The 27,318-nt window shown below is 41.6% G+C and overlaps 1 protein-coding gene across 19 annotated transcripts in view; it reads left to right on the forward strand.

The window, feature by feature from the left end:
• The window catches only part of SGIP1 (SH3GL interacting endocytic adaptor 1), an 82,747-nt gene that overhangs the window by 46,061 nt on the left and 9,368 nt on the right, over positions 1–27,318 (forward strand). For 4 of the 19 annotated variants that reach the window (XM_075181841.1, XM_075181845.1, XM_075181844.1 and 1 more), the window contains 6 exons: positions 363–827; positions 6,367–6,491; positions 6,920–7,046; positions 9,936–9,992; positions 12,606–12,665; positions 22,319–22,375. In XM_075181841.1, coding sequence (XP_075037942.1) covers positions 363–827; positions 6,367–6,491; positions 6,920–7,046; positions 9,936–9,992; positions 12,606–12,665; positions 22,319–22,375 — 891 coding nt within the window. The remainder of the gene's footprint in view (positions 1–362; positions 828–6,366; positions 6,492–6,919; positions 7,047–9,935; positions 9,993–12,605; positions 12,666–22,318; positions 22,376–27,318) is intronic. The other 15 variants (XM_075181849.1, XM_075181851.1, XM_075181857.1 and 12 more) reach the window with 5 other exon arrangements.

The following is a 27,318-nucleotide window of genomic DNA, read 5'->3' on the forward strand; positions in this document are numbered from 1 at the left end:
CTGGAGTATAGTGCTCCCAGGCGTCCATTCTATTTGCCCCATTATAATCTTCCACTCCTATCACTACCATATAGTAATTTACATTTTACGACCAAGTACTGTACAGATGGGCATTCCTTGTACCCTGCAGTGAGCACAATAAACGTGTAACTTAATTCAGACTGATCCCTATGCTGTAGAGGGAATGGGAGGAATCTCTAGTCTGTGTCCTGTCCAAGGATTTGATGTCCATTAATAAGGACACCGTGGTTAGCATAGGGATCAGGGATCACCCTATTATGCTGCTTTACGCTCTAACATGACAGAGTCCAGTTCAAACCCCAGTGTATAAGTTTTTGGTTTTAATTTTTTTTTATCTGTAGACCAAGCAGCTGCTGCAGGAGGTGAGCAGAGAGAAACGGACACTAGAGAGGAACAACCTGCATCAATCAATGATTTGGACAGTATTTTCGGCCCTGTGTTATCACCCAAATCTGTGGCTGTCACTTCTGAAGACAAGTGGGTCAGGTTTTTAGACCCTTCCCCAGAACAGAGTTCCCCTCCTCCCACCTCCACAAGAATGGTTGAATCCCCCCCGGCTGAAGAACCCGAAAGTCCCTGTGAACTGTCTCCCCCTGCGGTAACATGTCGAAATATTCCATCCCCGCTCAACCTGGAAGAGGTCCACAAGAAAATGTCGGAACAATCATTCATTAAAGATGACGTATTGGAGACGGCAGCATCTCCTAAAGATTTTGGGCTTGGGCAAAGAGCTACACCTCCCCCACCTCCACCCCCCACGTACAGAACTGTGGTATCTTCTCCAGGACCTGGTGGCAGCGCAAGTGGTACGTTCCATTGTCATTCTTTTGCCACCAGTGATTGACCTATTAGTGGGCAAATGTTCATAGATCGCTAATGCGTAATAGGGGGATTTGTCATTAAAATTTAATTGCAATTTTTAGAAATAACATGGCACAATGTAGGTAATAGTTGTTTAACGTGTAAATGTCTCAACAATCCCAGTGTTTATATGCTTTATGTGCTATTTGCAGGTGTGGTGACTTGTCCCACAGTGTGCACTAAGCTTATTCCTGGGCGGCTGTCTTACTACACAGCTCCCCCACCTCGCATGCACTCACCATGCAAGGAGATAGAGCTGCCCGGAAAGAGGATTGTGCAGACTGCGGACCGACCCTCATACAGTCCCTGCATTTGCATCCAGGGACTGTACTTTGGCCAGAGAAGTAGTGCTGAATGTTAGTGCCACAAACAGAACACCAGGACAGTCCTGTAGTTGATCTCTAATTTGTGTCCGCGTCTCTGTCTCTTTGCCAGGACCAGCGGACTGTAGTCCATTATTCTGTTATCCCTTAATAGCCCCCAAAATTGTGCTCCCAACATGCTTAATAGAGGTTTAGGAAGCAGAACCTCTTTACATTCCCTGGTGTAGCTCCAGAGCCGTAACTTAGAATTCTAGCGCCTGGGGCGAGAAAGACAAATGCCGCCCCCTAGCCCTCAATTTTAACCAAATGAACCTAAAATATTCCTAAATTGTGCCCCCCTTCAGCGTTGCGCCCTGGGCAGTCGCCCCTGTCGCACAGCCCTAGTTACGGCCCTGTGTAGCTCACATTACCTTGAAGCATAATAGTGAGGGGCAGGAGGGGCATTTGACCCCAGGTCCGGTCCCAGAACGGGCTAACTTGGGCTGGGTCACCTGCATTTTCTCCTTAATAATGTTCCTAATAGGCCGCTGAGTGGAGTCTTGCCCCCTGGGCTATAATTTGCCAGCCCTCCCCTGATAATAGTAATAATATAACTGTTTATTTTGTCACATCACGCTCTGTTCTGGTTGATCATAGTGATCAATCCACAGCGCATTAACGTTTTGCAATTTTTCTTAAGATAATAAGGATTTAAACAAAATAAAATGTTATGTTAACAGATGGGAAAAGTTTCTAATACATAATGATTCTCATTCCTGGAGCTGCTAAAGCTGTATTGGGGAACAGTAACCTTCATATTGTGTGTTTTCCTGTTACAATAAATAATAAGCTAAATAGTGAATTTAATTAGCTTAGCTGTGTCCTATCACTAGTTTATAGGAAGTACTTAGTCCATGTAAACATAATGGAGAAGTGTATCAGAATAATACATTTAAATTGGAAACCTATTTATTATCTGAGTAGAACAAGATTTAATGGTTTAAGGTGTCATTTAATAAATCAAATTGTAGACAAACATGGAACCTTCCATTCTACCAATCACCAAATTAAAAAGTTATTTATGAATATCTATAGGCAGTTCTATGAACCTCTAACTTTGATCTGGACATCAAAACTAAGTTTTGAGATGTGTGATCTATTTCTTTTTTCTCAACTTTACAGAATTGGGAAGGATCCTTCCTTGTAACTTCCTAACGTCCTTTAATCACTCTTACTTATGCTAGTCATAAACACGCTCGTGACACCGTTTTCCACTAATTTAATAGCAACAGCAATTTCAGATTTCAGGGAGAGAGGCCAAGGCTGGAACCTTTGTGGGCCAGTATTCCAAAATGTTAATGTGTACTAAGAATTACTTATGTATTTTGAAAGTTTAAGTTTGTTTCAGCTATAAAAGTATATCTGAAAAGTCAATGGGTCACCTCTGGCTGAGTGAATTGCAGAGAAATTAATTACACCAAATTTGCTGATATTTGTGAGATGCATTATGTAAATATGCAGAGACCTTCTCCACAGGTGGCAAATTTTATTGAGGAGTTGTTGCTGGGAGGGTGAATCTGGCCAATTCCAGTGGCAGCATTGTGGATTACGCTTATTGGAATTCCTATCCAAGGAAAAACGTCAGTGGTCATTTAGATATTAGAACTTTGGTAATGTTGACAATTAGTCTGGCAACGTCATCCCAGAATCGGGCAATCTTGGGGCAGGACAACCAAATGTGGATAAAGGTTCCTATCTTGCTACAGCCTCTCTATGAGCCTGTTCTGTGAATCCTCTTCAGTCTGGTAGGACCTAAATACCACCGTAAATACACCTTGTAGGCGTTTTCCTTAATCAAAGAGGAGATTGAGAACTTGGATACTCTCTCCCTCAGGATGGACCAGGTGTCGTCTCCCGGCAGTCCCCCCAAGTCCGACTCTCAGTTAATCTTGTATTTCGGGGTTGTGGCCTGTTTAGTGGTTACTAGTAAATTATAGAGATAATACCGTTTGGAAAGGGATCGTGTGCACTAGGTCTAGGGAAGAAATCCACAAAGAGTTTCATCTGTCTGTGGGCAAAAAGGCTAATTGTTGGAAAGTCAAATTTTTCCTGTATGACAGAGGAGCACACCGGCCACGTTCCCAGGTGTCTAAGACCATTAATAGCTCTCTTAAAACCAAGTCAGGGAGCAGCTGTGCATTGGCCTGGACAGAAAGGCTGTTCTAAAGGGGGAGAGACATCCCAAAATGTGTTTTTAATAGTTCCAAAGTTGTCATATAAAAGCTATAACTGGGTGTGAACGTACCATAATAGATCTGAGATTAGTTGGACGCTTACGGCTAATGCCAGGGATGGGGCTTTGTAGGAAGAGTCCTCCAGACCCACTCATCTCGGACCGGGATCATTTGCAAACCGAGCCGCTGCTTGGCTCAGTTGGGTCACTAAATAGTATAGATGCACAGACGGAAAGCCCCTACTACAGCAATTATCATGTGTGCAAGGAGCACCTATGTCTGGTGCCATTGGTAATACTAAATGACTCAAAAAAAAGTGTTAAAATCAGGGTTGATTTATTGTCTAATAATATTTTGAATGAGGACATCCTACCTCCTAAGGATTTTTCTCTACCTGCTAATATATGTTTAATATTGGCAAACTCTCAAAGATGCTGACACACCAACCACCTACTACAAAAGTTCCTTGTTAAATTAGAATCATTACAGACTTGATACAACCTGACCAGATTGGATTCATTCCAAGTATTAGCAACTATGGATAGTTGTGGAAAACTGAGCGACCAATAATTCTCATTTAAAGTTTTTGGTTCATTTGCATATTAATGTGGTTTTGTTGGCTCTTCCCACTAATCTTCACCTGATGTCTAAATATATGTAACCATTAGATTTAAGTACCAGGGGTCATCATCTGCTTCACATTTTAAATTTATATATTTTTTTTTATATAAACTATAGCTCCGTAATTAAGAAAAAATAAGAAATGTTAGCTCCTTGGGTTCACTGACCTCTTCCTGCTTTGGGCAGCATTTATTTGTTGAAATAGAACGTATTACATAAATTGATGTAGTCATTGCTTCCTCTTTCATTTATGGTTTTACACTTGTGTAGTTAGGCTAACGGTGGAACAATTCTTATGAAGAGGAAAATTATGACATATTTCTAGGAATTATCCATATAAGAATTCCAAGTTTGAAAGTGCCTAATAGATTTTGTCATAATCTCTCCGTTCATGCCGGATATCCTAGGAGTTGGGTTATCACTGATGTATGATTTTCCAGATAGGGGACTAGAGCAATATATATATCCTGGAAGGTCTCTTCAGGCGTTAACTCAACACATTATTTATTTGAAACTTTAAAAATATAGAATTTGTTACAAAAGCAGTCTAAATTCTCATCATATATTCCTTTATTTGGGAACCCTTCGAAACTGGCATTTTGTATAGAGCTTTCACTGTCTGTTTGACTCTATTCACAGAGCCGCAATGTTACTCGATACAGTTCCTAATGAAGGGTTGGTAATTCCCATTAAATATTCTTTTATCCTATTTGTGTCCATTATATGCAGACAAAACAATACATTGATTCCTATCCATCTATGTCTATCACAATTAATTTAGATTAGAGAATGGAATCATTTTGGATAAATAGCTCTAAGTGGAATTAGATGAATTCCTTTGTATGTATTATTGTGAAATGATTGGTATATCTGATTTCATAAGAAAGGCGTCTTATCTACCTGCGGAGATTATTTCAGGGAACAGTTGTGTAAATTGAAGATGAAAATTGGCCATAAAGCGATTGTTTTTGTTTTATATTATTGTTTGGTTAGATTTAGCCGAGATATTTATATTATATGTTCAAAATGTTCAAAAGGACATGTTGCACATGTTCTATCAATGGGATAAATGTAAACGTTTTTGGTGCAAAGTGAAATTATGGATTCATTCTACTTTACATTAATATTTGACGTTTTTTCCTGAGCACTTTGTTTCATCTTCTATACGTGAATTAAATCAAGACGAGCCAATCAGTTTTGTGGTGAATATACTGCTACTTGCTTGTACGTAACTGCACGAAGTCTACAACCCGTAATTTATAGCAACCAAAATACAATTTATCATCAAATGTTCTTCGAGATATTTGACTACATTCTAGGAAGGTAAAAGGTCATTGTAGGGAGAGGACCGTTCTTAAGGCTCTGCCAAGGAGTCATTTTTCTGATGAACATTGGAGCTCTTCAGGCTTCTCTAGCTGGACACCCACAAAAATGCCCCAAACCCCTTTTTTCCTTATATCACAACAGTTTTGTTTTGGTTTTTTTAGTCTGATCTTATTTTTTTTCCATTTCATATTTTATTAAGCTCAATAAAAATATAATATTTACAAATAGTTTTAAGAATATACACAGTAGATGATTTCCTTATGTGCCAGAAAAAAAAATACAAAGTGAACATCAGACATTAAAAATTGTTTTACACATAGGGGTATATTTACTAAACTGCAGGTTTGAAAAAGTGGAGATGTTGCCTATAGCAACCAATCAGATTCTAGCTGTCATTTTGTAGAATGTACTAAACAAATAATAGCTAGAATCTGATTGGTTGCTATAGGCAACATCTCCACTTTTTAAACCTGCAGAATAGTAAATCTAGCCCACAGTGTCAGACATAAATCACATACAGCAGTATAACTGTCTTTACATACTTTGTCTGTTCTCACATATGTCCGTACTCTGACGTGGTTCCTCCTTTTCCCAAATAACTATAATTCTATAGGTTTATCATTCAGAGAGAGTCTGATCTTAATACTCTTTTAATATTGTGGTTAAACACTATGAAACCTGTAGTTGGGTGGAAACTCTTCCTTATTCTTTCTGATATTATATTGATTGCATTTTGTACGTATGTGATTATTTTCCTTAAGTTTTTGCACTGTTTAATATTAATAATAATTACTAAAATAATGTTGATTGTAAGAATCTATGAGCATGTGAATACCGTCCGTTTGATGGCGGCTTGTGCTGCACAGGTCGCTGTTGGCGTACTCTGCCGTAAAGAACTGGTCACACTGATGTAATGCTCAGTATAAGTTCAGGAACAGCCGATTGCCGAAGTGTTTTTATTTGTTGTCTAAAAGGATTCTCTTTACCACTGTCCCTTTAAGGAACCTCATCTCCCGCTCGACCAGCAACTCCTCTCGCCACCTGCAGTACAACCCCTCCACCGCCACCTCCTCGTCCACCGTCCAGGCCTAAGTTGCCCCCTGGGAAACCTGCAGTCACAGATGTGGTGAGTAGTCGCTATACAGTTATTTAAGGTAGAATTGGGTAACCTGCGGCAGCTCGGAAGTTGTTGATCCAGAAGCTTCAGCATATAACCAAAGGCATCTACACCTAAACAAGTCTTATTGCATTTCCTCTGCTTTAAAAACTTTCTTGATGACTTGTTTCACAAATTATTTGCTGTTTCCTAAAACAGTTCCCGTTGATTCTGATTATGTTTAGCAGCGTTTAGGATGCGTTCACTAATGTAGGTTATTGGGGTCCGCAACGGATTCACCTGGAACTTAACTGCTCCAACACTGATCAACTTATTACGTCAGAAGTAGTTCTGTAGGGCGTGGGTGCCCCTGTAATTATGCCCACTAAACTGTATTATGTATGGTAATCATTCTGTGGTCTAACAGACTAACATTACTGTCTCCTACACTCCTACAGTCGCGACCATTCAGTCCCCCCGTCCACTCCTCCAGTCCGCCTCCCATCGCCCCTCTAGCTCGCGCCGAGAGCACCTCGTCCATTTCTTCAGCAACCTCCCTGAGCGCGGCCACCACACCGACAGTTGGTAAAAGCTTTTATTTCTATTCAGCTTTATGTTGTTTTGTGTTCTTGTCTGTCTCATTGTGGTCACAGTAAAGGATGGCGTTACATACAGATGTGTGTTTACAATACACTTCCGGTCATGCTAAACCAACACATATGAGGTTTTAGGGTATCCAAGTAGGATAGTAGCATGGTAAGAATAACACAACCAAAGGTAACATGAACATAAAAGATTTATAGCTTTACAAAGATAAACCAAGTTCTCACCAGTGAATTCATAGGTTTAGTTTTCTGTGGGTCCCAGAAATTTCAAGTTGAATTAGTCTAAATTGCTGGCTCAGACCTTTATGCTATTACTTAGCAGCAGGTAGCCCAGGGGACATTCGTCCCTCTTGGTCATGTTCAATCCCCTCTTTAGTCCTCACCTTCACAGAATGAGCGCAGTATACTCACACAATCTATGTAGCAGACCTGCAGTGTTCATGACAATAGTGAGGAAAATGCTTGGTAAATGACTTTAGTAACATTTTAACCCAACTGACACGCTGCTTTCTTGTTTTACCTTTTTGTTGCTGCTTCTCTCTGTTCATTTAGTGAAAACGCTGGATGTATTTTATATGTATTCCTTTGCTTTTTACCTTGTAGCATGTTGAGTCATTTTTAAACATCTCGGCTTGAAAGTAGCTTTGTCCCGCATGACCATCTGATTGTTTTCATGCACCTGGAAAAGATTTCTGAGCTTAATCTCATAACAAGGCAGCAGCGAAATGTATTACTTTCCTCTATATATACTGCATCTGAAATTCCCTCTCCGTGTTTGTCCTCTTCCCATCTGTCCGTAGTGTGACGCTTTCTTTTACCGATGGGAGGTGGATTTTAACAAAGATTATTGTACTCTGTGGAGAAACTAATTGATAGTGCAAAACCACATAGGGTGAGATTGTCTTCTATGGTGGGAGGGCAAGTTTATGGCTGTTCACACCAGGATGAGAGTCTCATTGCAGGGGCAGAATGTAAGGGGTGACGGGATCAGCCAAGTTTTCTCTTCCTCCCTACTAACTTTAGTCCTTATGTCGCTGCACTTCTCAGATGATCTCCCTCCTTAGTCAGTCACCAGGCTCCTGTCACTGCAGGAAGAAGCTTATGGTGATTGGTCTGTGTCACTGTGCTCTTCCTCCTAATAAAACATTACAGGAGGGGAAGGGAGTGTATACCTGTTGGGGTTCGGATAGAAGGACAATAGGGGGTGTACAGGGGGCGGTTTAGGCAGCATTTGATCCAGGTGCGACCTGTATATGAAGTGTTCTCAAAAAACTTAATCTAAAGTCATTGAACTGTGATTAATAATCCAGCCTAATTTTTAGAAGGGAATTTGTCAAGAAAGAGGAGTAAACTCTAACTTTGCCTCCAGGTTCTAGTGCTAGTCTACAATAACGGGGAATCCGCTAGCAGTGGTTCCCAAACTGTGCACCGCGGCGATCGCCGGTGGACTACATGGTAATTATTTTGGCTAAGGGGTGCCTTGAAAAAATTATGGAGACCCAAAGGGTGCTTCGAACAGAGAGCGTTTGGGATCTACTGTGCGACAAAGCAAAACTCTCATGCTGTAATACTGTCCATGAGATTGAGTGTTCCCTCACATGTCTGTTCTTTAAGGGGGGCACCATGTGCTGTTTGGGGTCACCCCTGCATCCCCTGAAAACCTCTAAAGTCCAAAACATAATTATATTGCCTAATACACCGTGTAGAATCCAATTCCTGCGAGATGGTCTACAATGCAGATCACGCTAATGTGGACTAATGTACAGTGCAGACCCCAATTCTGCTGGCTACTTGTATACTAGACATGCGGTGACTAGTATTCAAAGCTCATTCATAATTGGTTTGCTAATGTATAATGCAAACTCTAACTTTGGTGGTTACTGTGCAATGCAGATCTATGTTCTGATGACTATTATACAATGAAGCCACCAGTTTTGGTGGCTAACATGGATCCCACTGTAGTGTTCATCTCTGTTAGCCCGTTGTGCAATCACTTCTAGGATGTAGCTGTCCTACGGGGAGGCTAGCAGGAAAGTGATTGGCTGAGGAGGGCAGTATACATTTATGTCAGCACTGGGGAGCGGTCTAGTATTTGTTTATGACAGAATCTGTTGCTACCCCTAACTGTGAACACAAAGGAGGCTGCTACTATCTGTGGGGACAACGGACAGACCCACAGCCCCCAACAGGGGTTTCATATAAAATGAAATGTCTTGGGAACTTTAATAAATTTTCATATTGGCCGAATCTAAAAAGGAAACTAATATGAAAAACAAAAAAACTGCATTGTATTTTTACTGCTACATAAAATGACTGTACACTCTACAAAGTAAGTGATGATTTGCTCTTTCTCGCTATTCTTTGGTTGTCAGAACACTTTGATTTAATATTAATAGTTGCTCATGGAATGCTGCCATATTTCTGTGAAAGTCTGAGTAAACAACTCGTTTATTGGCATTTGCTTCTCACATTTGCTTCTCACATTGCTGTTCTTTTTTTTTTAAATTAGTCCTGCAAAGAATATATACAGTATATAATATACAGTTCAGTACCACCTGCTTTGAGAGAGCGATCATGGCAGCTTGGAGACTGTAGACCCAGCGACACATTCAAAGGGCAAAAATCTTAATTTGTTTTCATAGTTGTTTAATTCACAGCTAGATATACTGTATACCTCCCATTCTCGACCTAAGTTAGTTATGAATTAGGATAGAACATACAGGATTTCCATAGTCCTCGATGCCGCTGCCACCACCATTCTCTCTGCTCAGGTGGTTACTCGCCAGATACTGACCTGTTTTGCATGGCTTGGCTTTTTATGTGTTGTTGTTTTTTTGTTTATCCCTCATTCTTTTGATCATGATATCAGAAGGTGACGCATTTGCTGACAAACGGAGCCCGTTTGACAGACGTGAGACACCTGCAGGTACTGTACTAGACTGTTCTAGAGTGCGGGAGACTGATTGCTAGAGGTAGATGTGGGAAATCTTCTGTGTAGTACAGGCCAAGACATGAATAGGTAGATCAGGGTAAAGAGATAAGACATGTTCTGGCTCCACCTGTGTTATTTCCTCCTGGATAGTCATAATTTAGGTTATGCCCATCCACCGTTCAGATTTATGCCAGCTTACCATGCAGACCAGATTTTGAGGCATTGAAATATGTCCGCCAGCATGAGCTCTGTGCTGATGACCTGTCCTTTTAGTTGACGCACTGCAATGAGGAGATAGAACTGGGTACAGGATAATGCCACCTAAAATGTCTTTTATAGCTAAGATCCGTCCTCCCTCCAAAACAGCGGCCGTTCCACGTCACGATCTCCCGCAGTTCCAGACCTCTCCGGCAGTTCCAGACCTCTCCCGCACCAACTCATCAATGCTTCCTGTCCAGGCAATGAAAACCTGGAAGTCCAAACAGTGATGTGTTAGTTTCCCAGCCACAGTGTTGCCCAGTCACAACCTGTCTTAAAAACTGGCAAAGTGTATTATATATTTAATAGGGACGGTGTCTGGTTGTCAGTGCAGGGACAAGGAGCTGCTGCAGCTCTGACGGATGAGCGTTCTCCCAAACTATGTTCGGTTCCTGGCATGGAACCTCCACAGTTTTACTAGTTGTTGGGAGGGAGGATGTTAGAGTACAGAAAAAACTACAGTTTATGTTGAGTTACCGTCTAAGGCAGTGATGGGCAACTGGATATAGGGCCACATGTGTGGTTTTCCAATCTTCAAAAGGGCCGCACATTACCCTTCATTGCAGTAAGGAATAAACAGACCCTAAACAACCTCAGCAACCCCACGTCACTCGTCCCAATAATGCCCCCACGTGCCCCTCTCTTGCTCCAGAATTCCATCACATGGCACTCAGACCTCCTACTTGCCTTAAACTGCCTCCATATGCCATGTAGACATCTACACATACCACCCAGTCCTCCCCGCATACAACCACTCACTGACTAATATATTAACCTAATTACAGCCTAAGAGTGACCTCCCCCCCCCCCACCCCTCCAGTCCAGACCCCGCAGACGAAGGAAGCAGAATACACTGCACTCTATCCTCCTGTGATTGGTTACGCTGTGTGATCTTCCTGCAGGGTGCAGCGGAGGTCATGTGATGTTGAAGCCAGCTGCCCCCAATCAGTCTTCCTTACTGCATTATAGCATAAAGCAGGGAAGAAGTCAAAGGGGAGCTGGGGGCTGCAGGTGAAAGGTCACTGGGCCGCCTGTTGACCACTACTGGTATCCGCTAAAGAATGAGACAGAGTAGAGGGTAAGTGAGATAATAAGACCGGTCAGACAGGTGCTGACCTTGGAGGGAAAACACAGAGAAAGGCTCCAGAAAATGAAATGTTAAAGGAAAGGAAAAGGGAATAACCATAGCCAGAGATGATAATCAGAAGGCTGAGGCATGAGGTGTCTGCTGCTCTCCGCTAGATGTTCATTACCTGATCCCTGAGTGTCACTAGCATAACAGATGGCGATTCTGATATCTCCTTCATTCAGCTGGGGCCATCTTCCATTTACAGAGCATTAGCGCATCCAACTAACAGGACTCTGTGCACATTGCATGACAGTTTCCCAGATCCAGTCTAATGTGTGGACCTGTCACTTACACACACAGTACCTCGTGCCTCGGTATTGTCATTCGTTCATTATGTATTGATAGGTTGAACGTTGTTTTAGTCCACAACAAATGGCTGCCTCCACTGTGTGTAGGTGACGGGTCCACTTTTAGGTTTGCAAACAGGGACTTTACATTACACAGATATATAGAGGTAACAGCACACATTAATCTGCTTTATCAATCATTTACATACATTATTATTACTCTCCCTGCACCATAAAACAAGGACAATCCTCTCCAAGAGCTTTTTTATTATATTTTTGCTTGGTGCAGTTACATATTCTATTGTTGTTTTTATCTTATCTTGACCACTAGGGACTAAACAATATCTATTGCATCTGCCACTGAGGTCCTCTGTCCAAAATGACTTATCCTCTGCTTTGTATTGAATATATACAAAAACACATAACTAAAAATAAACTCACCGTAAGTTGTATTTTCCCTTTAAAAGTTACAGATTTTCAATTATTTGATATATTTTGTATCATGAAATAACATCTTGCATCACTTAAATAGATCCCATTGAAACAAAGCAGGAAATACTTTAACATTTCTGATAGCTCTGATAGGTGCAGTACCGTTCACAGCCTGTGGCGGTGCTATATGCTTTATGGACAGTGACAAAGTCCTCTATACATGATAATAGGATTACAGCACAGCTATACACCGAGATGTAGTGCTATGTGAGGACAGGATATTTTGCAGTTTCATTAGTGTAGCTTACCCAGTAACTGGGAGTATTTCAGACACTAAACAGTATTAAAACAAAACTGATATGTCTCCTCCAGACATGTAGAAAACATGGCTTGCAGTACCATTCCCCAACCCATTACTGTAGTTTTATCCTGCTCTGACTGTGTCCTTCTCTCTCCTCTCCTGAAACCGTTCCCACCCCGCTTCCAATCCTGTCCACACAGAGAATGAACAGCCTTCCCTCATTTGGTTTGACAGAGGAAAGTTTTATTTGACTTTTGAAGGTAAGTAGTGCATAGCATACCACCCAGTCTGCCCCCCTCCACCCCCCACCCCCTTATTACCCCGTAGATCCGCCTGCATAGTGTAGATGCATAATAATTAACTCCTGTATTGCTGCTGGGGTTATTTTGGCTTTGTGGTCACAGCACATGGATTTTTTTGGCTACTTATTGGGGTGGATGGTCACATTGTTGCTTCTCCCTCCATGCAGCATGCAGTCCGCATGTCTGATTGGTCATCTCTCAGCTCCATTCTGCGGCACAGTGCACCCAGTGATAGATCTGCCTATATTCTATATACTTTGTGAAAGGAAATACACTTTAAAGTTTATCACCTAAACACATTGAAGGCATCATCTTGTGGGTTAAATCAATATTCAGCCACTTTGTGCCTCGTATCTCAATGATGTTCGTGATACATAAAGAATTTATTGGGTGCGTTGTCATAAGTATTGATATACTTTAATGTGGAGGTAGTAATTTTATGGGCTGACTCAATATCCAGCCAATCAATTCACTACAAATTATTTACACCACGGAGTTATGAGACACTTTGTGCCTCGTGTCTCAGTGATTTCACTAGTCCTAGTAAAATTATTATTAGTAACATTTATAGAGTTCCAGTATATTCTTCAGAGCTTTACAACTGGGAGTAAACACAGTCATAAAAAAGACTGGTCATTAACAACCAGACAAGAGGTGAGAGCCTATCACTGTACTAGGTTTGGTCATGATGTATCTCCGTGATGTCACTGGCTTCTAGTGAACTGATTGGCCGTATTCTCCTGTATATATTCCATCCACAGAAGAGCTGCCTCCACATTAAGTAGGTCAAGCCCAACCAACCTGTGGCACCCCAGGTGTTGTGAACTACAAACCCCAGCATGCTCTGCCAGCAGATAGTCAGACGATAGCTGGCCAGGCATGCTGGGACTTGTAGTTTCACAACACCTGAGAGCCAAAGATTGGCCAGGACTGATGTAGCTGTTTACTTAAAATAAAACATAATACGTAACTGATGGGAACAGCGAATTAGGAAACTAAGTGAAGTATACTTTTATTTTATAAAATGTTATGGCCTATCACAGAAGCCGACAATCTGAGGGCCTCCAGCTGTAGGTGAAGTATGATTCCTAAAGGTCCTGAGAGCCTTCGGCCATTTGATAATTGTTCTCTGGATAATATGTATGCTTTATAGTGGCGAAGAACTCAGTATGACAGTCCCCACTCATCTGAATGAATTGACTGATAAATAGTCCCTTCCGCTGGCAACGCATACTGGGAAATTTTGTGTCCGATGTCATCCACTAGAAATAAACAGATGCCCTTGTTATCGGCTCAGATTCCAATATACATGTTCTGCTGGGACACTGTAGAGGTTGGATGAAAAGATTGAGGATAGAAGGATGTTGTTTAAGATTTGCAGGCTCATCGGTCATTGCCTACGAGTCAAATATAAGCTCCTTTGTACCTCTTGAAAAAAATGCATTGTGACATCTGAGTTGTGCTGTGCTACGTGTGAAAATACCGCTGTATGTGCTGAATAGTGAGCATTGCTAGTAGACCCGCCTCATCTAGACACGTGTGCAATTCATTGAGTAAAATGGGGTATGATTATTTTTGCTAGTTCAGCTTTGATGAATATACATGTCTTTTGGGTGATTGTGTCGAATGGGCGCTGGGCAAGGGATTAGTGCCTAAAGTGCTTGTTCTTAAACAAATATTTGTTAAAGCATCACCTCTTTCTCAGGAAATATTTAGTACTAAAGAAAATTCCTGAATATATTTGCATACATCAGGATAAGTTTGCCTGTTTGTTGAATCTGTTACATGGGAACATCCAAAGATTATTTTTTTCTGGAATAGTGAGATGATCAATTTATATTGAAATGTCCTCCTATACAAATGCGTATGATCACGTCATATGCTGAATTGAAGGTTGCTGATTCTAGAGCATTATTGCATGTTCACAAGGAAGGTTTATGTCCGTTTATAGTCTGTTGTGACTTGTGAGTCTTGCTAACACCATACAAGCGGAGCATACTCACTGCAACGATCATTCCATGTAATTCTCTGATTTGCAGCCACCCTCATAAGAACAGCTACATGCATACGGCATTGCAATATTCATAGCATACTTTCCATTCTGCATGGGCACTAGAGAGCTTGGCTTAGAAACACTCAGACAATCCTTCATCATCCTGAGCGATATAAACCATTCACGGACAGAAAATGCTTTTCTGAACAAGTCCGTAAAGTAATTTCTTGATAACTAAACAATAGAAATAAATTTCATAGAACAAAAACTAATATATATATATATATATATATATATATATATATATATATATATATATATATATATATATATATATATACGTACGTACGTACGTACGTACGTACATACACACACATTATATGTGTCCATATTTAACAAATCAATGATCAAATAATATACACAAGCAGTTCATTAATTGTATGGTATATGGTTTAAAAACTAAAGCGTTCTATATGAACAGCACATTAATCCTCTCACTTATAAATACGGCTATTGGCGTATACCACAAGTAATACAGGATAGATAAAGGTGATGTAATAACGCAGTTAGTAGGAAGAGTGGAGTTGCTGTAGGAGTCGGGTGTACAGTTATACACATTCTCTGTTCTCAGCTCAAGGCGTGGAAAACATTCATTCCGCTGACCAGAGTTTGCACCATATAAATTGAGGTATACTCGATATCGCTGAATAGCTGGTGTAATCTTCCTTCATTCATGGATTATAGACAAAGTCTTTGCTGTCAGTAGATAAATAATGTAGAATCATGAGGGACTCACAGAGTGACAGATGTTACAAAGCAGGACACAGGGTCTGATTCATTAAACCACGCAAAGCAAACGTATTGTGCATTTTATTTTAAAAACACACGTAAATTAGGCATCTGCACGTCTGTATTCAGCAAGGAGCGGAGCTAAAGATATATCTGTTTTGAATACAGGTTTAGGTCCACACTGCTCTAACAGACAATACACTGCAGGATACGTCCAATACATATGTGGAATATAAAGTCACAAAAGAACTCTGCTGATGTCACCTGTTAATAATATATATCATTAATGACAAAACATGGGGAGAATAAAATACATTTATTAGGATGTTATTAATGTCTACTGTACATAAAATACATTATTACTGCACACACATGTTCTAGCTGTATACACAGCCGTCATCACTAGTAATCAGCACTTACACCCGACCTCTAGCTGGTGCAAAATCACGTACCTGAGAGATGCCCAGAGCATGAATCAGACGCTGCTGCGTAGGCTCCAGTTTGGGACGGCCCTCACTGTACATTGGCCATGTGGATATGCTCAGTCCGCTCCTGGTTCTGACTGTGAAATTGTAGGCTGTACTAAGGGTCCTTTGTGCTCAATTATGAATTGGACGTTGCTGCGTTCTCTGGCGTATGGTTAATTTCTGGGCATGAACTGAGCGATTTCACCCTTTATATGACACCTATCGGGATTTACGGTCTTTAATGAATCAGGCCCATAGTGTTAATGCCCATTGACCCACAAGTGATATGAGGCCTAGCCAGGCTGTATCGGGATGTAGTGGACGTTTTTAGCGGGACAGTGGGCTCTTGTCCAGTGATCAGAGATCCGTGTGAGGCTAATTAGAAACCCTCCGTTCCATTACCACATGTCTCCTATATGTGCAATACCTAATAACATTGCATTTATGACAATTTGGCACAGGTATCTAAGCTGTACATACAATCCCTGTATCATTGTTATCTGCTGCATCCTATTACTGTCTGGATACATGAATCTACAGCTGTACTGATGGGGCTCTTAGAGGTACTTAGTAAGGCCCCTCATCCCCAGGAGCTATAGCAGTTGCCTGGTCCGCTATAACTATAGTTTCACCCTTGAATGCAGCCTATCAATACATTGGACATTGGTGACCATGATTGAGACATGAAGCACTGAGTACCTCATGCCTCATTGGTGTCACTTAGAGAACCGGTAGGCTGGCCACAATATGGCTGCCTCCGCTGTGTGTAGGCGACAGGTATAACCTGAAACCCTCTCCAATCCAGCAACGCTCCAATCTGTCATTAGCCAAGTCCTAATGTTACAGACTAAAGACTCACAGTCTCTCTTATTGTATGGCGCATATGGGATAAACTGAGGCACTTTTATTAGCGTGTCTAGACTGGTCGCACACACCTTGACAGAGCTAATTACCATAACTAGCCGTTAACAAACATCACTCATTGGTTCAGATTCAGTTCCCCTTTAACATTGAATGATTCATAGTCTACATAGTAAATATTCTCAAGGGACTCTGGGATTTGGGTGGGTGCAAACGATAGACTCATGCAATTGAGGCTCTACTGGAAATTTGAGATGCCTGTCCTATTCCATTAGCTACGGTCTGCTTCCATGCCATCAAAAGTTTTAAACTTGGATGATCCTATTTAGTGATCTTTTTGACCTTTTACTTGCCACACATGTAGCGATGATTGTAAGATCTCATCTAATAGGATGTATGCATCCTGGTTAAAAATAAAAAATAAGACATTTCGTACGTGGGCATCTTACAGTTGAAGATTCCCTAGGCATTGTGAGTGGATATTGCCGTAAATTAGTATCCAATACAATCAACTCTATAATTCTACTGGGATAATAAGGGGATGCTAAAGGCTAAATGGCCCAAAGAATTTAAATGGAATTAAATTACCATAAAACAATTTCTGGTCTGTTTACTGAAAAGCACAGTCCTGTCCTCCATATTAGCCAATCCTCAGAGATAAGAGCAGTTCGTGGTCCCTCTGTGAGATATTTGGCTGCTGAGAGTTGTTACATTGTTGCACTGCGACATCTCAGGGTTGTGATGAATCATATCGTACCCCATGCTGCGTTCTCTCTGTGCTGCTAAGCTCGCGTGTTGTGATCTTGCAGACGCCATCTCTTAGATGTCATTTGTTCTTGGAAAAACATTGAATTATACATAATGATAACACAAAAAGCCTGACTCTGTAAATGAATAAATTACATGTCCACAGGATGCAGCTGACATTTTACCAAAGCACAACAACTTGTAAAATTAATTTCATTGTATCAGCTTGGTGGAAAGACACCCATTTCTGGGCTTACTGCGCTCGCTATATGTGTGTGCGTAATATAGGTACATTTATTTTCAGAGATGAACCATCATCATCATCATTACCATTTATTCATATAGTGCCACCAATTCCGCAGCCATGTACAGAGAATATTTACCATTCACATCAGTCCCTGTACCAATAAAGCTTACAGTCTAAACTACCTAACACACACACACACACACACACACACACACAGACTAGGGCTAATTTTCTCAGCAGTCAATTAACCTACCATACTCCACACAGATAATCTGGCCATGGTCAGGAATCGGATTTATGACCCCAGTGCTGTGAGGCAGAAGTGGTAACCACTGAGCCACCATGCTGCTTAAAAATTATTTAAGTGACAATTAAAACCACAATTTTTTAGTATGAAGCATACATTGTTCAGATTTATCCTGACTTTCTGACAATTTTGTTAAAATGTCAAATTGAATTTGGTAGATAGCTGTAGCCCAACCCCACACACATACACATTCAGATCCAGCAAAGTTCGTTATTACTTTGTAAGATCTGGACATTATGTGAACCCCAAGCTATATGCTAGGTTTTACTATAAAGACTTCTCTTGTCTTGGTCCTCTGAAGACACAATAAACGTGCCAATCAGAGATCCGTTCCCGTCCTTTCGACTCCAACCCAAACTTTTTCCACTATGTAGAAATTCATCAATACACAGTTTGTTCCAATCACTTCTGTTAACTGGGAGACTGCAAGACAATCGCACAAGTTTCTGTCCCAGAGTTATACAAGATAAGGAAACCCCACCCTCCTACTGCAATTTTTTGGTATTCTGTTAATGTCTGCTGCATATTGCACAGATTCAGTAGGTGTAAGACCATCACTTATTTAGCCATCTACTAATGGCTCTTTATGAATGGCCATTAAAAATGTCTGCCACGCTACCCAAAGTGTGGGCTGTCAATGATAACTTGGGGATCAGTCTTGGTTCCAGGAACCATTTCATTCAGTTCCCGACCCATTGATCTCTAAACCTAGGGGTAAATGAAGCTGAGAGTTTTCCGGCGTGTTTGAAAAGTGGAGATGTTGCCTATAGCAACCAACCAGATTCTAGCTATCATTTTGTAGAATGTACTACATAAATGATAGCTAGAATCTGATTGGTTTTTCAAACCCGCCGGAAAACTCTCAGCTTGATACATTTACCCCCTAATGTACATCAGTGGTCGAAGTGAAAAATTAGAAGTGACCTTATGGAAAATGCAATGGGAATGTAAGTGACTGGGATGTGATAATTTTACAATGAAGGCTGTATGGCATATCACCACCGAATACCCTCCCCCTTCCCCCACATCCATCCAGGGGAGGGCTGTCAAATTTTAGCCTGGGGGGCAAGGCTCGACTCAGCAGCCAATTAGGAACATTTTAAAGGGAAAAAAATGCAGGTGACCCAGTCCATGGTAGCCCACTATGGGACCTGCCCCTGCTTCCACCACTGATGTGGATCTAATATGGAGAGCACTGAGCTTCCACATCAGTACGGGAAATCATGTGATGTCACTGGGACATCTGCTCTCTGTTAGTCTGGTCTGAATCAGGTCTTCACTGTCAGCCTGTCCTAATAGATCCATGCAAACTGGATCTAATAGCAACAAGTTACTATAAGATCCATGTTACATTGGGTCTGTAGGTGCTAGCAGTAGGGGAGACCAACTGCTGAAGATCTCACCTGGTTAAAAAAATTAAACTGACATTTGCGTAAAAATAAAATGATCTTTGTGAAAGTAACCTTTGATGGAATTCTCTATTTTTACTTATGTTTCCTTGTATATTACAATAAAATATACTTATTCTGATATGCTCTCAAAAGAAAACCCCAACTGCCTCAAAACCCCTCTAATATAAATGATTTACTAAATCATGTTACCGGTGTTGAGCGGGCCCCTAGAGGCACACCCTTCCCTAGTAACAGCCCCCCCCATTCGCTGTTTGGAGCAAGAGGGTAAAAAGAAAATGCAACAGGTATTCCCGGTGAAGCCAACACATCACAAGAATATGACAATGGGCCTGGTGACCGGAGGTACTTAAGACATCCAGTCATTAAAGGGTTAATACCCCACATGTGATGTTTAAGTTAGGGTAACATAAGTTTTAAAAAATATATGTTTCTTTAGCAGCCAACATAGAGTTCTCAGAGCATGTTAGCACATGTTTAATAATGCAGAGTGTAATCTCATACTCATTACATGTTCCTGTGGTAGCTCATAGAACGTTCATTTTTTTCTCCTGTAAGGTGGTAGTTATATGTGTCTTCTACTTACTAGATGGAAAGGGTACTCCCATCGCTGGTTACAGCACGAACCTCAGATTTGTTGTATGGTGCTTTCCCATTGCCTTCCGGTTTTGTGCAATGGAATACATACAATATATACATGTATGCCTGAACATGATCATTTAATAACATGGTAGATCATACATGTGCTGTAACCCATTGCGACCAATCAGGCGCTTGCTTTGTTCTTGCACCAGATTAATAAGAGTTGATGTGACTGCTTGCTGTAGCTGCACATATGTCCCTTGTCCCATGTTATTAAACGATGACCCCATGCAAAAGTACAAAATAGTTTTGGGTGATGTCAGATGAGAGACAATAAAACCACACTCTGTTTGCTGCATTCACCTCTATCCACACTCACTCCACTCTCCTTTTTTAATTTGGCCATTTTGACACAAGTCGTGCAGTTGTCCCACTTGCGATGTATCCACTTGCCTAAATGGGAAGTTTTATGTGGGAGGGGCCTTGACACCCACTCAGCATGTTCTAAACAGGCCAAGTGGGAAGAGGAGAGTGGCTGTGAATGAACCATAGGAGGTAAGCAAGTGTCGTTTTTGTGTGGAGGTGTTCATTAAACAACCCTTTGTTTTAGAATTTGGGATAGGACTAAAATATTTTATTTTGTGTTAGGGTAGTATAGATAGGTTGACTTATTATTTTTGGCCAGCTGTCTGTATAATTAAAGTGTACATGTTACGTACACATAGTGAAGGCAGACATATTGTGGTCTGAGCAGTGAAGAGAATTAGATTCACAAATACTTTGTTGCACTAGTTACAATTTAATACTGTTCACACTTCTAATTTCAATATTGTATCATATTTGGAACATATCGAAAATTATTGTTTATTTAAAATGTATCTTCTTTGTTTTCAGGTGAAGGTGCCACAAACCAGTTTACAACATTGGCAAAAGAAGATAGACGGAACACTGGATAAATGGTGCACAGGAACAGTCTACATTATTCTATTAACTGGCCTAATATCTAAATGCAAAAGTATCATTAAAATATATCTTTTATTAATCAAACAGTTTTAATAGGTTATATTAAAAGCAGCAAAATATATGTAAACCAGTGAAAAAATAAATGTGATTAAAAATACTGGCTATAACTCACGATATCTTTTATTAATCACAAGTGGGTAGATACCAACTATAATTATGTATTACGATAGGATGTAAAACCAGCTATAGTTAGAATCAATATATTATTTTACTTGGTAAGGAGACGTTGGATCATATATTGAGCTGTTAGATTATTCAGCACTAAACACCTTGGAATGGTTTCTTACATTAAAATTAATTCAATTACCCCTACATTAACAATCTCCATGATTAACTGCTGCTTATGACCATTGCATTCATATAGCCGGCAGTCTAATAGTTCATAAAGGTGACGGGGGTGGATTGTAAGCTCCCTAGCTCAAATCTGACTCGGTTTGGGCAGTATAATACGATCCTAACAGTTTAGTACAAGTACATTGTTAAGTATCTAGTTGGGTGTAGTATATTTTAGATCAGTCAAAGACCGCAACGCCGACGCGCGTTTCGCTGTTTTAAGTTTTGTCTGGACCAAGTAACATAATATATTGATTCTAACCATAGCTGGTTTTACATCCTATCGTAATATATAATTATAGTTGGTATCTACCCACTTGTGATTAATAAACAGATCGTGAGTAATTGCCAGTATTTTAAATCAAGTTTATTTTTTCACCGGTACACATATATTTCGCTGCATTTAATATATAATTTTTAAACGGTTTGATTAATAAAAGTTATATTTTAATCATACTTTTTCATTTAGATGTTAGGCCGGTTAATAGAATAATGTAGACTGTTCCTGTGCACCATTTATCCAGTGTTGCGTCTATCTTCTTCTCTTCTTTTGCCAATGAAGAGAATTGCAGACTATCATTCTGGTTCCTATTAAATTGGCAGGGTGCCTTTTTTTTTAGATATAGGTCCACAAAATATCTGCCTCCACTGTGTGCTTCACAAAGTGCCTCAGTGATATCATTGGTTCCCAGTAAACTGATAAACAGCGCTCTCAAGATGGCTGCCTCCACTGTGTGTAGGTGATCGATACACTTTAAGGCATTTCAAGCAGAACAGCCACCTATGTGTATATCTCATACAAAGGATAGTCAAATTTAAATATAAACCATTGTATCTGTGTGTTCATTGAAAGGTATTGCATCCGATGACACATCTACTGTTGTCCAGTATAGCTACGTGATCTATACTGGTAAGGAATGATCTTTTCTTACTCTAGCATGCCATATGTATCTCCTAGAATGTAAGAACTGTAAATTCCATCATATTTGCATTTTGTCATTATGCGGCTCCACCAGATAGCGCTACTGGTAAGAGGGTGTTGAATGATTTTCACTCTGGTCATGGGCCTGGCTAGCTCAGCTGAACGGCCAGTTCTGTACACAATGTTCCCAGATTCTGTGGATGAGATTATAATTATTGAAGTGACACAGAACAGACACACACAAAGTCATGTTCTACAGTCTGTAAATAGACTCCGGTGCCGAATCATCCCAAACACATCTTTTAATACATCATATTTTGTGGCTGCTTGTAAGAGCTTAAAGGGGAATGAAACAAAATATTTTTTATTCATTTCTGCCTGTTGAAGTTCAGACTGTTTTTGTCTATATTGTGCACTTGACCGCACAAACTGGTCACAGTCTTGCTGGAATTGTGTCCGATTGCTGAATCGGCTGCGCCCAGCTATGTGTCCAAATTGGATATCGGTGACCAGCTTTGCTGCTTTTACCCATTGTGGTTTGCAAAAGAGTAATGGACTTATGTCTTAGGTTCTTGCCTGCTTGTTTAAAATGGTCCTGAACTGCTTGTAAGCAAGAGAATCCTTCCAAGTTTTTATCAAGTGAATTTACAATGAAGTTTTCCAGGCTTTCAGTGTCCTCCTGGTTAGTACTACAGATTTCCACTTCTAATTTTCTAAGTTATGCAGAAAAAAAATTAGAAAATTGGACAAAGCAATTTAAACAATTGCTTTGTCCAATTTTAAATTCTCAAAATCCAACTGGAATTGATTGACCAGGGTAAAAAACTATACCTGCCAGTCACCGTGCTGTTGCTCTGATGTTGTCATTAGCCAACAGGTAACATTGGCTAATGACAAGATCCACTTGTTGACATGTCTGTAGAGCGACCAGATCTGCCAATTTATCTGAAAACTGTGGTGCCAAATAAATGGCCATGCATGTAGCTATTTGTAGTCATTACAACAGTGCAGTCAGCCTGCTCTCCGTAGTAAAGAGCTCTCCTGACTACTCTTTACTATAGAATGCTACGTAATGCTGCCTAGAAGCTAATACGATTAAATCCTACATTTCATCCATAAGGCACCTGATAATAATGATTTGCAAATCATTTAATCCATTGGGATTGATTCTAGAAATGTTAAAGGATTATAACCAGTTGGTGCTGATTTCTTTGGTGGAGGTATGGTAGTAGATTATTAGGTCTATTCGAATATATACAGCATAGTTAAGAGAAGACTTACATCAAAGGAGTCAACAAAGTTCACAAGCGGAGTATGTATCAGGAGTAGCAGAGCAGGAGAGCTGTGAGGTACAGAGGAAGCCTGGTAGTGAGCTCTGTACACCGACAGCCACGCTCAGTGTCGGACTGGGGCATGAAGGGCCCACCGGGGGACTGCAACGCTAGGGGCCCACCAGAGGGGGTGTGGCCAGCCATCATAGAGGCGAGACTAGACACTAGAGGGGGAGTGGTCAGCCCATGAAGGATAGCTAGCACCATTGTGTAGTATATAAAGAATCCAGTGTGTATATAAAGAGTACACAGTCTGACCTGCCCCTTAGATTGGGCAGAACAGTCACCATAAATCGGGATTGTCCCACTAGACCAGACTTGGCTAACCTGTGGCACTCCAGGTGTTGTGAAACTACAAGCCCCAGCATGCTTTGCCAATATATAGCAGCTTATTGCTGGAAGGGTATGCTGGGATTTGTAGTTTCACAACACCTGGAGTGCCACAGGTTAGCCAAGCCTGCACTAGACTCAGATCATTTGACAGATTGTCCTACCTTATCTTGTCACTTTCACCACCTGTGGCTGCTGGTTTCTTTAGTTGCGGCTTGTCTGGATCCTGGAATGTTGAGGGCCCTATTTGGAAAAAATAATGGGTACATTTAGAAAATTCCAACCAGCCCTGGCATTAAATCAATAGGACCAACAATTAATACTTAGGCCTTCCTCCAGCCCCAACATTAAAGTTATAGTATTCCCATTTAATAAACCTATTTTCCTCCCTCCAGACAGCCCCTACAATAAATTAATCGCATTTATGTATAATACGTATAATAAATACACCTATTTCCCGCAACCGTTACTGCCATTAAATAATTCATATTCACATTTAATAAATAGACCTCATGCTCCTCAAACTCAGCCCCACATTCAATTAATAGCCCCCAAACCACCCCATCTTAAATTAAATTGTCCCACCTTCACCCTACAAAGAAAATAGCAGCCATTATTTAGCCATCACCTACCACACACACATTACATTTCCACAAGCCTGCTTTGCCATCACACACACATTACTGTGCCCCTTAATCACCTTGCTGGGCCTCCTTATGATCACACTGCGCCCTCCATGCTGCTTTTGCCCCCCCTTCATCACCCAGTGTAATGTTGCTTTTGTTCCCCCCTTCTCCTGGCCCCCCTTCACTGCCTTCATGCTCCCCCTTCACTCTGCCTTCACACTCCCCCTTCACTCTGCCTTCATGCTCAGCCCTTCACTCTGCCATCATGCTCGCCCTTCACTCTGCCATCATGCTCCCCCTTCACTCTGCCATCATGCTCCCCCTTCATGCTCCCCCTTCACTCTGCCATCATGCTCCCCCTTCACTCTGCCATCATGCTCTCCCTTCACTCTGCCATCATGCTCCCCCTTCACTCTGCCTTCATGCTCCCCCTTCACTCTGCCTTCATGCTCCCCCTTCACTCTGCCATCATGCTCCCCCTTCACTCTGCCATCATGCTCCCCCTTCACTCTGCCTTCATGCTCCCCCTTCACTCTGCCATCATGCTCCCCCTTCACTCTGCCATCATGCTCCCCCTTCACTCTGCCATCATGCTCCTCCTTCACTCTGCCATCATGCTCCCCCTTCACTCTGCCATCATGCTCCCCCTTCACTCTGCCATCATGCTCCCCCTTCACTCTGCCATCATGCTCCCCCTTCACTCTGCCATCATGCTCCCCCTTCACTCTGCCTTCATGATCCCCCTTCACTCTGCCATCATGCTCCCCCTTCACTCTGCCATCATGCTCCCCCTTCACTCTGCCATCATGCTCCCCCTTCACTCTGCCATCATGCTCCCCCTTCACTCTGCCATCATGCTCCCCCTTCACTCTGCCTTCATGCTCCCCCTTCACTCTGCCTTCATGCTCCCCCTTCACTCTGCCTTCATGCTCCCCCTTCACTCTGCCTTCATGATCCCCCTTCACTCTGCCATCATGCTCCCCCTTCACTCTGCCATCATGCTCCCCCTTCACTCTGCCATCATGCTCCCCCTTCACTCTGCCATCATGCTCCCCCTTCACTCTGCCTTCATGCTCCCCCTTCACTCTGCCTTCATGCTCCCCCTTCACTCTGCCTTCATGCTCCCCCTTCACTCTGCCTTCATGCTCCCCCTTCACTCTGCCTTCATGCTCCCCCTTCACTCTGCCTTCATGCTCCCCCTTCACTCTGCCTTCATGCTCCCCCTTCACTCTGCCTCCATGCTTCCCCTTCACTCTGCCTTCATGCTTCCCCTTCACTCTGCCTTCATGCTTCCCCTTCACTCTGCCTTCATGCTTCCCCTTCACTCTGCCTTTATGCTTCCCCTTCACTCTGCCTTCATGCTCCCCCTTCACTCTGCCATCATGCTCCCCCTTCACTCTGCCATCATGCTCCCTTCTTTCTTCTTTCTTCCATTCCCTCACTTACCTTTCTAACTGATTCTTTCTTCTCTTCTGTCTGCAGCGCTCCTCACTGAATGCCAGGCATGATGACGTCACGCCCAGCATTCAGTGCGATCGGAGCCAGCGCCGCAGACACACAAGGTTTTTTTTGTTTGTTTTTTTTTTGTTTTTTTGCCCTCAGTTACTCGCTCCCCCCAGCAACGAAGAGGAGAGCGATCAGGGTCGGGGCCTACCGGAGGATAGACCAGTCTCCCAGCGGGCCAGTCCGACCCTGGCCACGCTATCAGACTGCACAATGCAGCTTCCTCTCTGCCTCATAGTAATCCTGCTGGCCCAGGAGAGAGCACAGTGCATGCAGAGCTTCTTCTCTAGCTCATAGTAATCCTGCTGTGCAGTCTGGAGAAGAGAGCATACTACATAATGTGAGCTGGATATAGACTACCATTAATTTTTTATATGAACAGTGAAGGTAAAACACATTGTTCAGTGTTACCCTGACATTCCACTGCACCTCTTTTAAAAAGTAAAACTTCAACTTTTTTAGGACTGTGTCCTGTTAGGATCTGATACATGTCAGAAAGCTGAGGGTGCAGTCATTTGGGTCACTGTGTCACTGGCCCTGTCCTTATGTATGAATCAACCAATCCACATAGTGCATTTCTGCTAATCAAGACTCAAAAGCTGTTATTCACACTCTGCCTGCTTAGCTAGAGAAGCCCCTCCCACTTAACCTGGCCTCTTGCTGCGGGGAGTGAGCGAGAGAGAACGATGGATACATTTAGTTAGGTGTAAACATTGCAGATGTTTCATGATAACTATTTAGCTTCGTAATACACAGCCTTTGATATGAGTTCATGGCATTACTTGCTTTTTAATGCTCTCTCCCTGGAGCATTAAATATAAATAAATATATGTATATTTGTTTTTTTAATAAAAATGGTAAGATGTTTTAAACAAGCACCGTTAGAAATAATGCGGTCTAGAATGTTTGCGATAAGTATAAAGCTAAGCAAAAAAATTGATGACAGGAAATACGAATGCAATGTCCATTACAAAGATAAGTACTTGGGCAGACTTCCATCGTACGTGTGTCTATCAGACAGCACTAAGCAGCCTCTTGTAGTGTTTGTGTGAACTCTGGATATTCCGTTTTTTGTGAAATAGGAGTGTGAGCTCTGAATTTACTATGAAGATTTTTCTGGGAAGTGGACTAATAATTATAT

Source organism: Mixophyes fleayi, chromosome 8, assembly GCF_038048845.1.
Source record: "Mixophyes fleayi isolate aMixFle1 chromosome 8, aMixFle1.hap1, whole genome shotgun sequence".
NCBI classification, from domain to species: Eukaryota; Metazoa; Chordata; class Amphibia; order Anura; family Limnodynastidae; genus Mixophyes; species Mixophyes fleayi.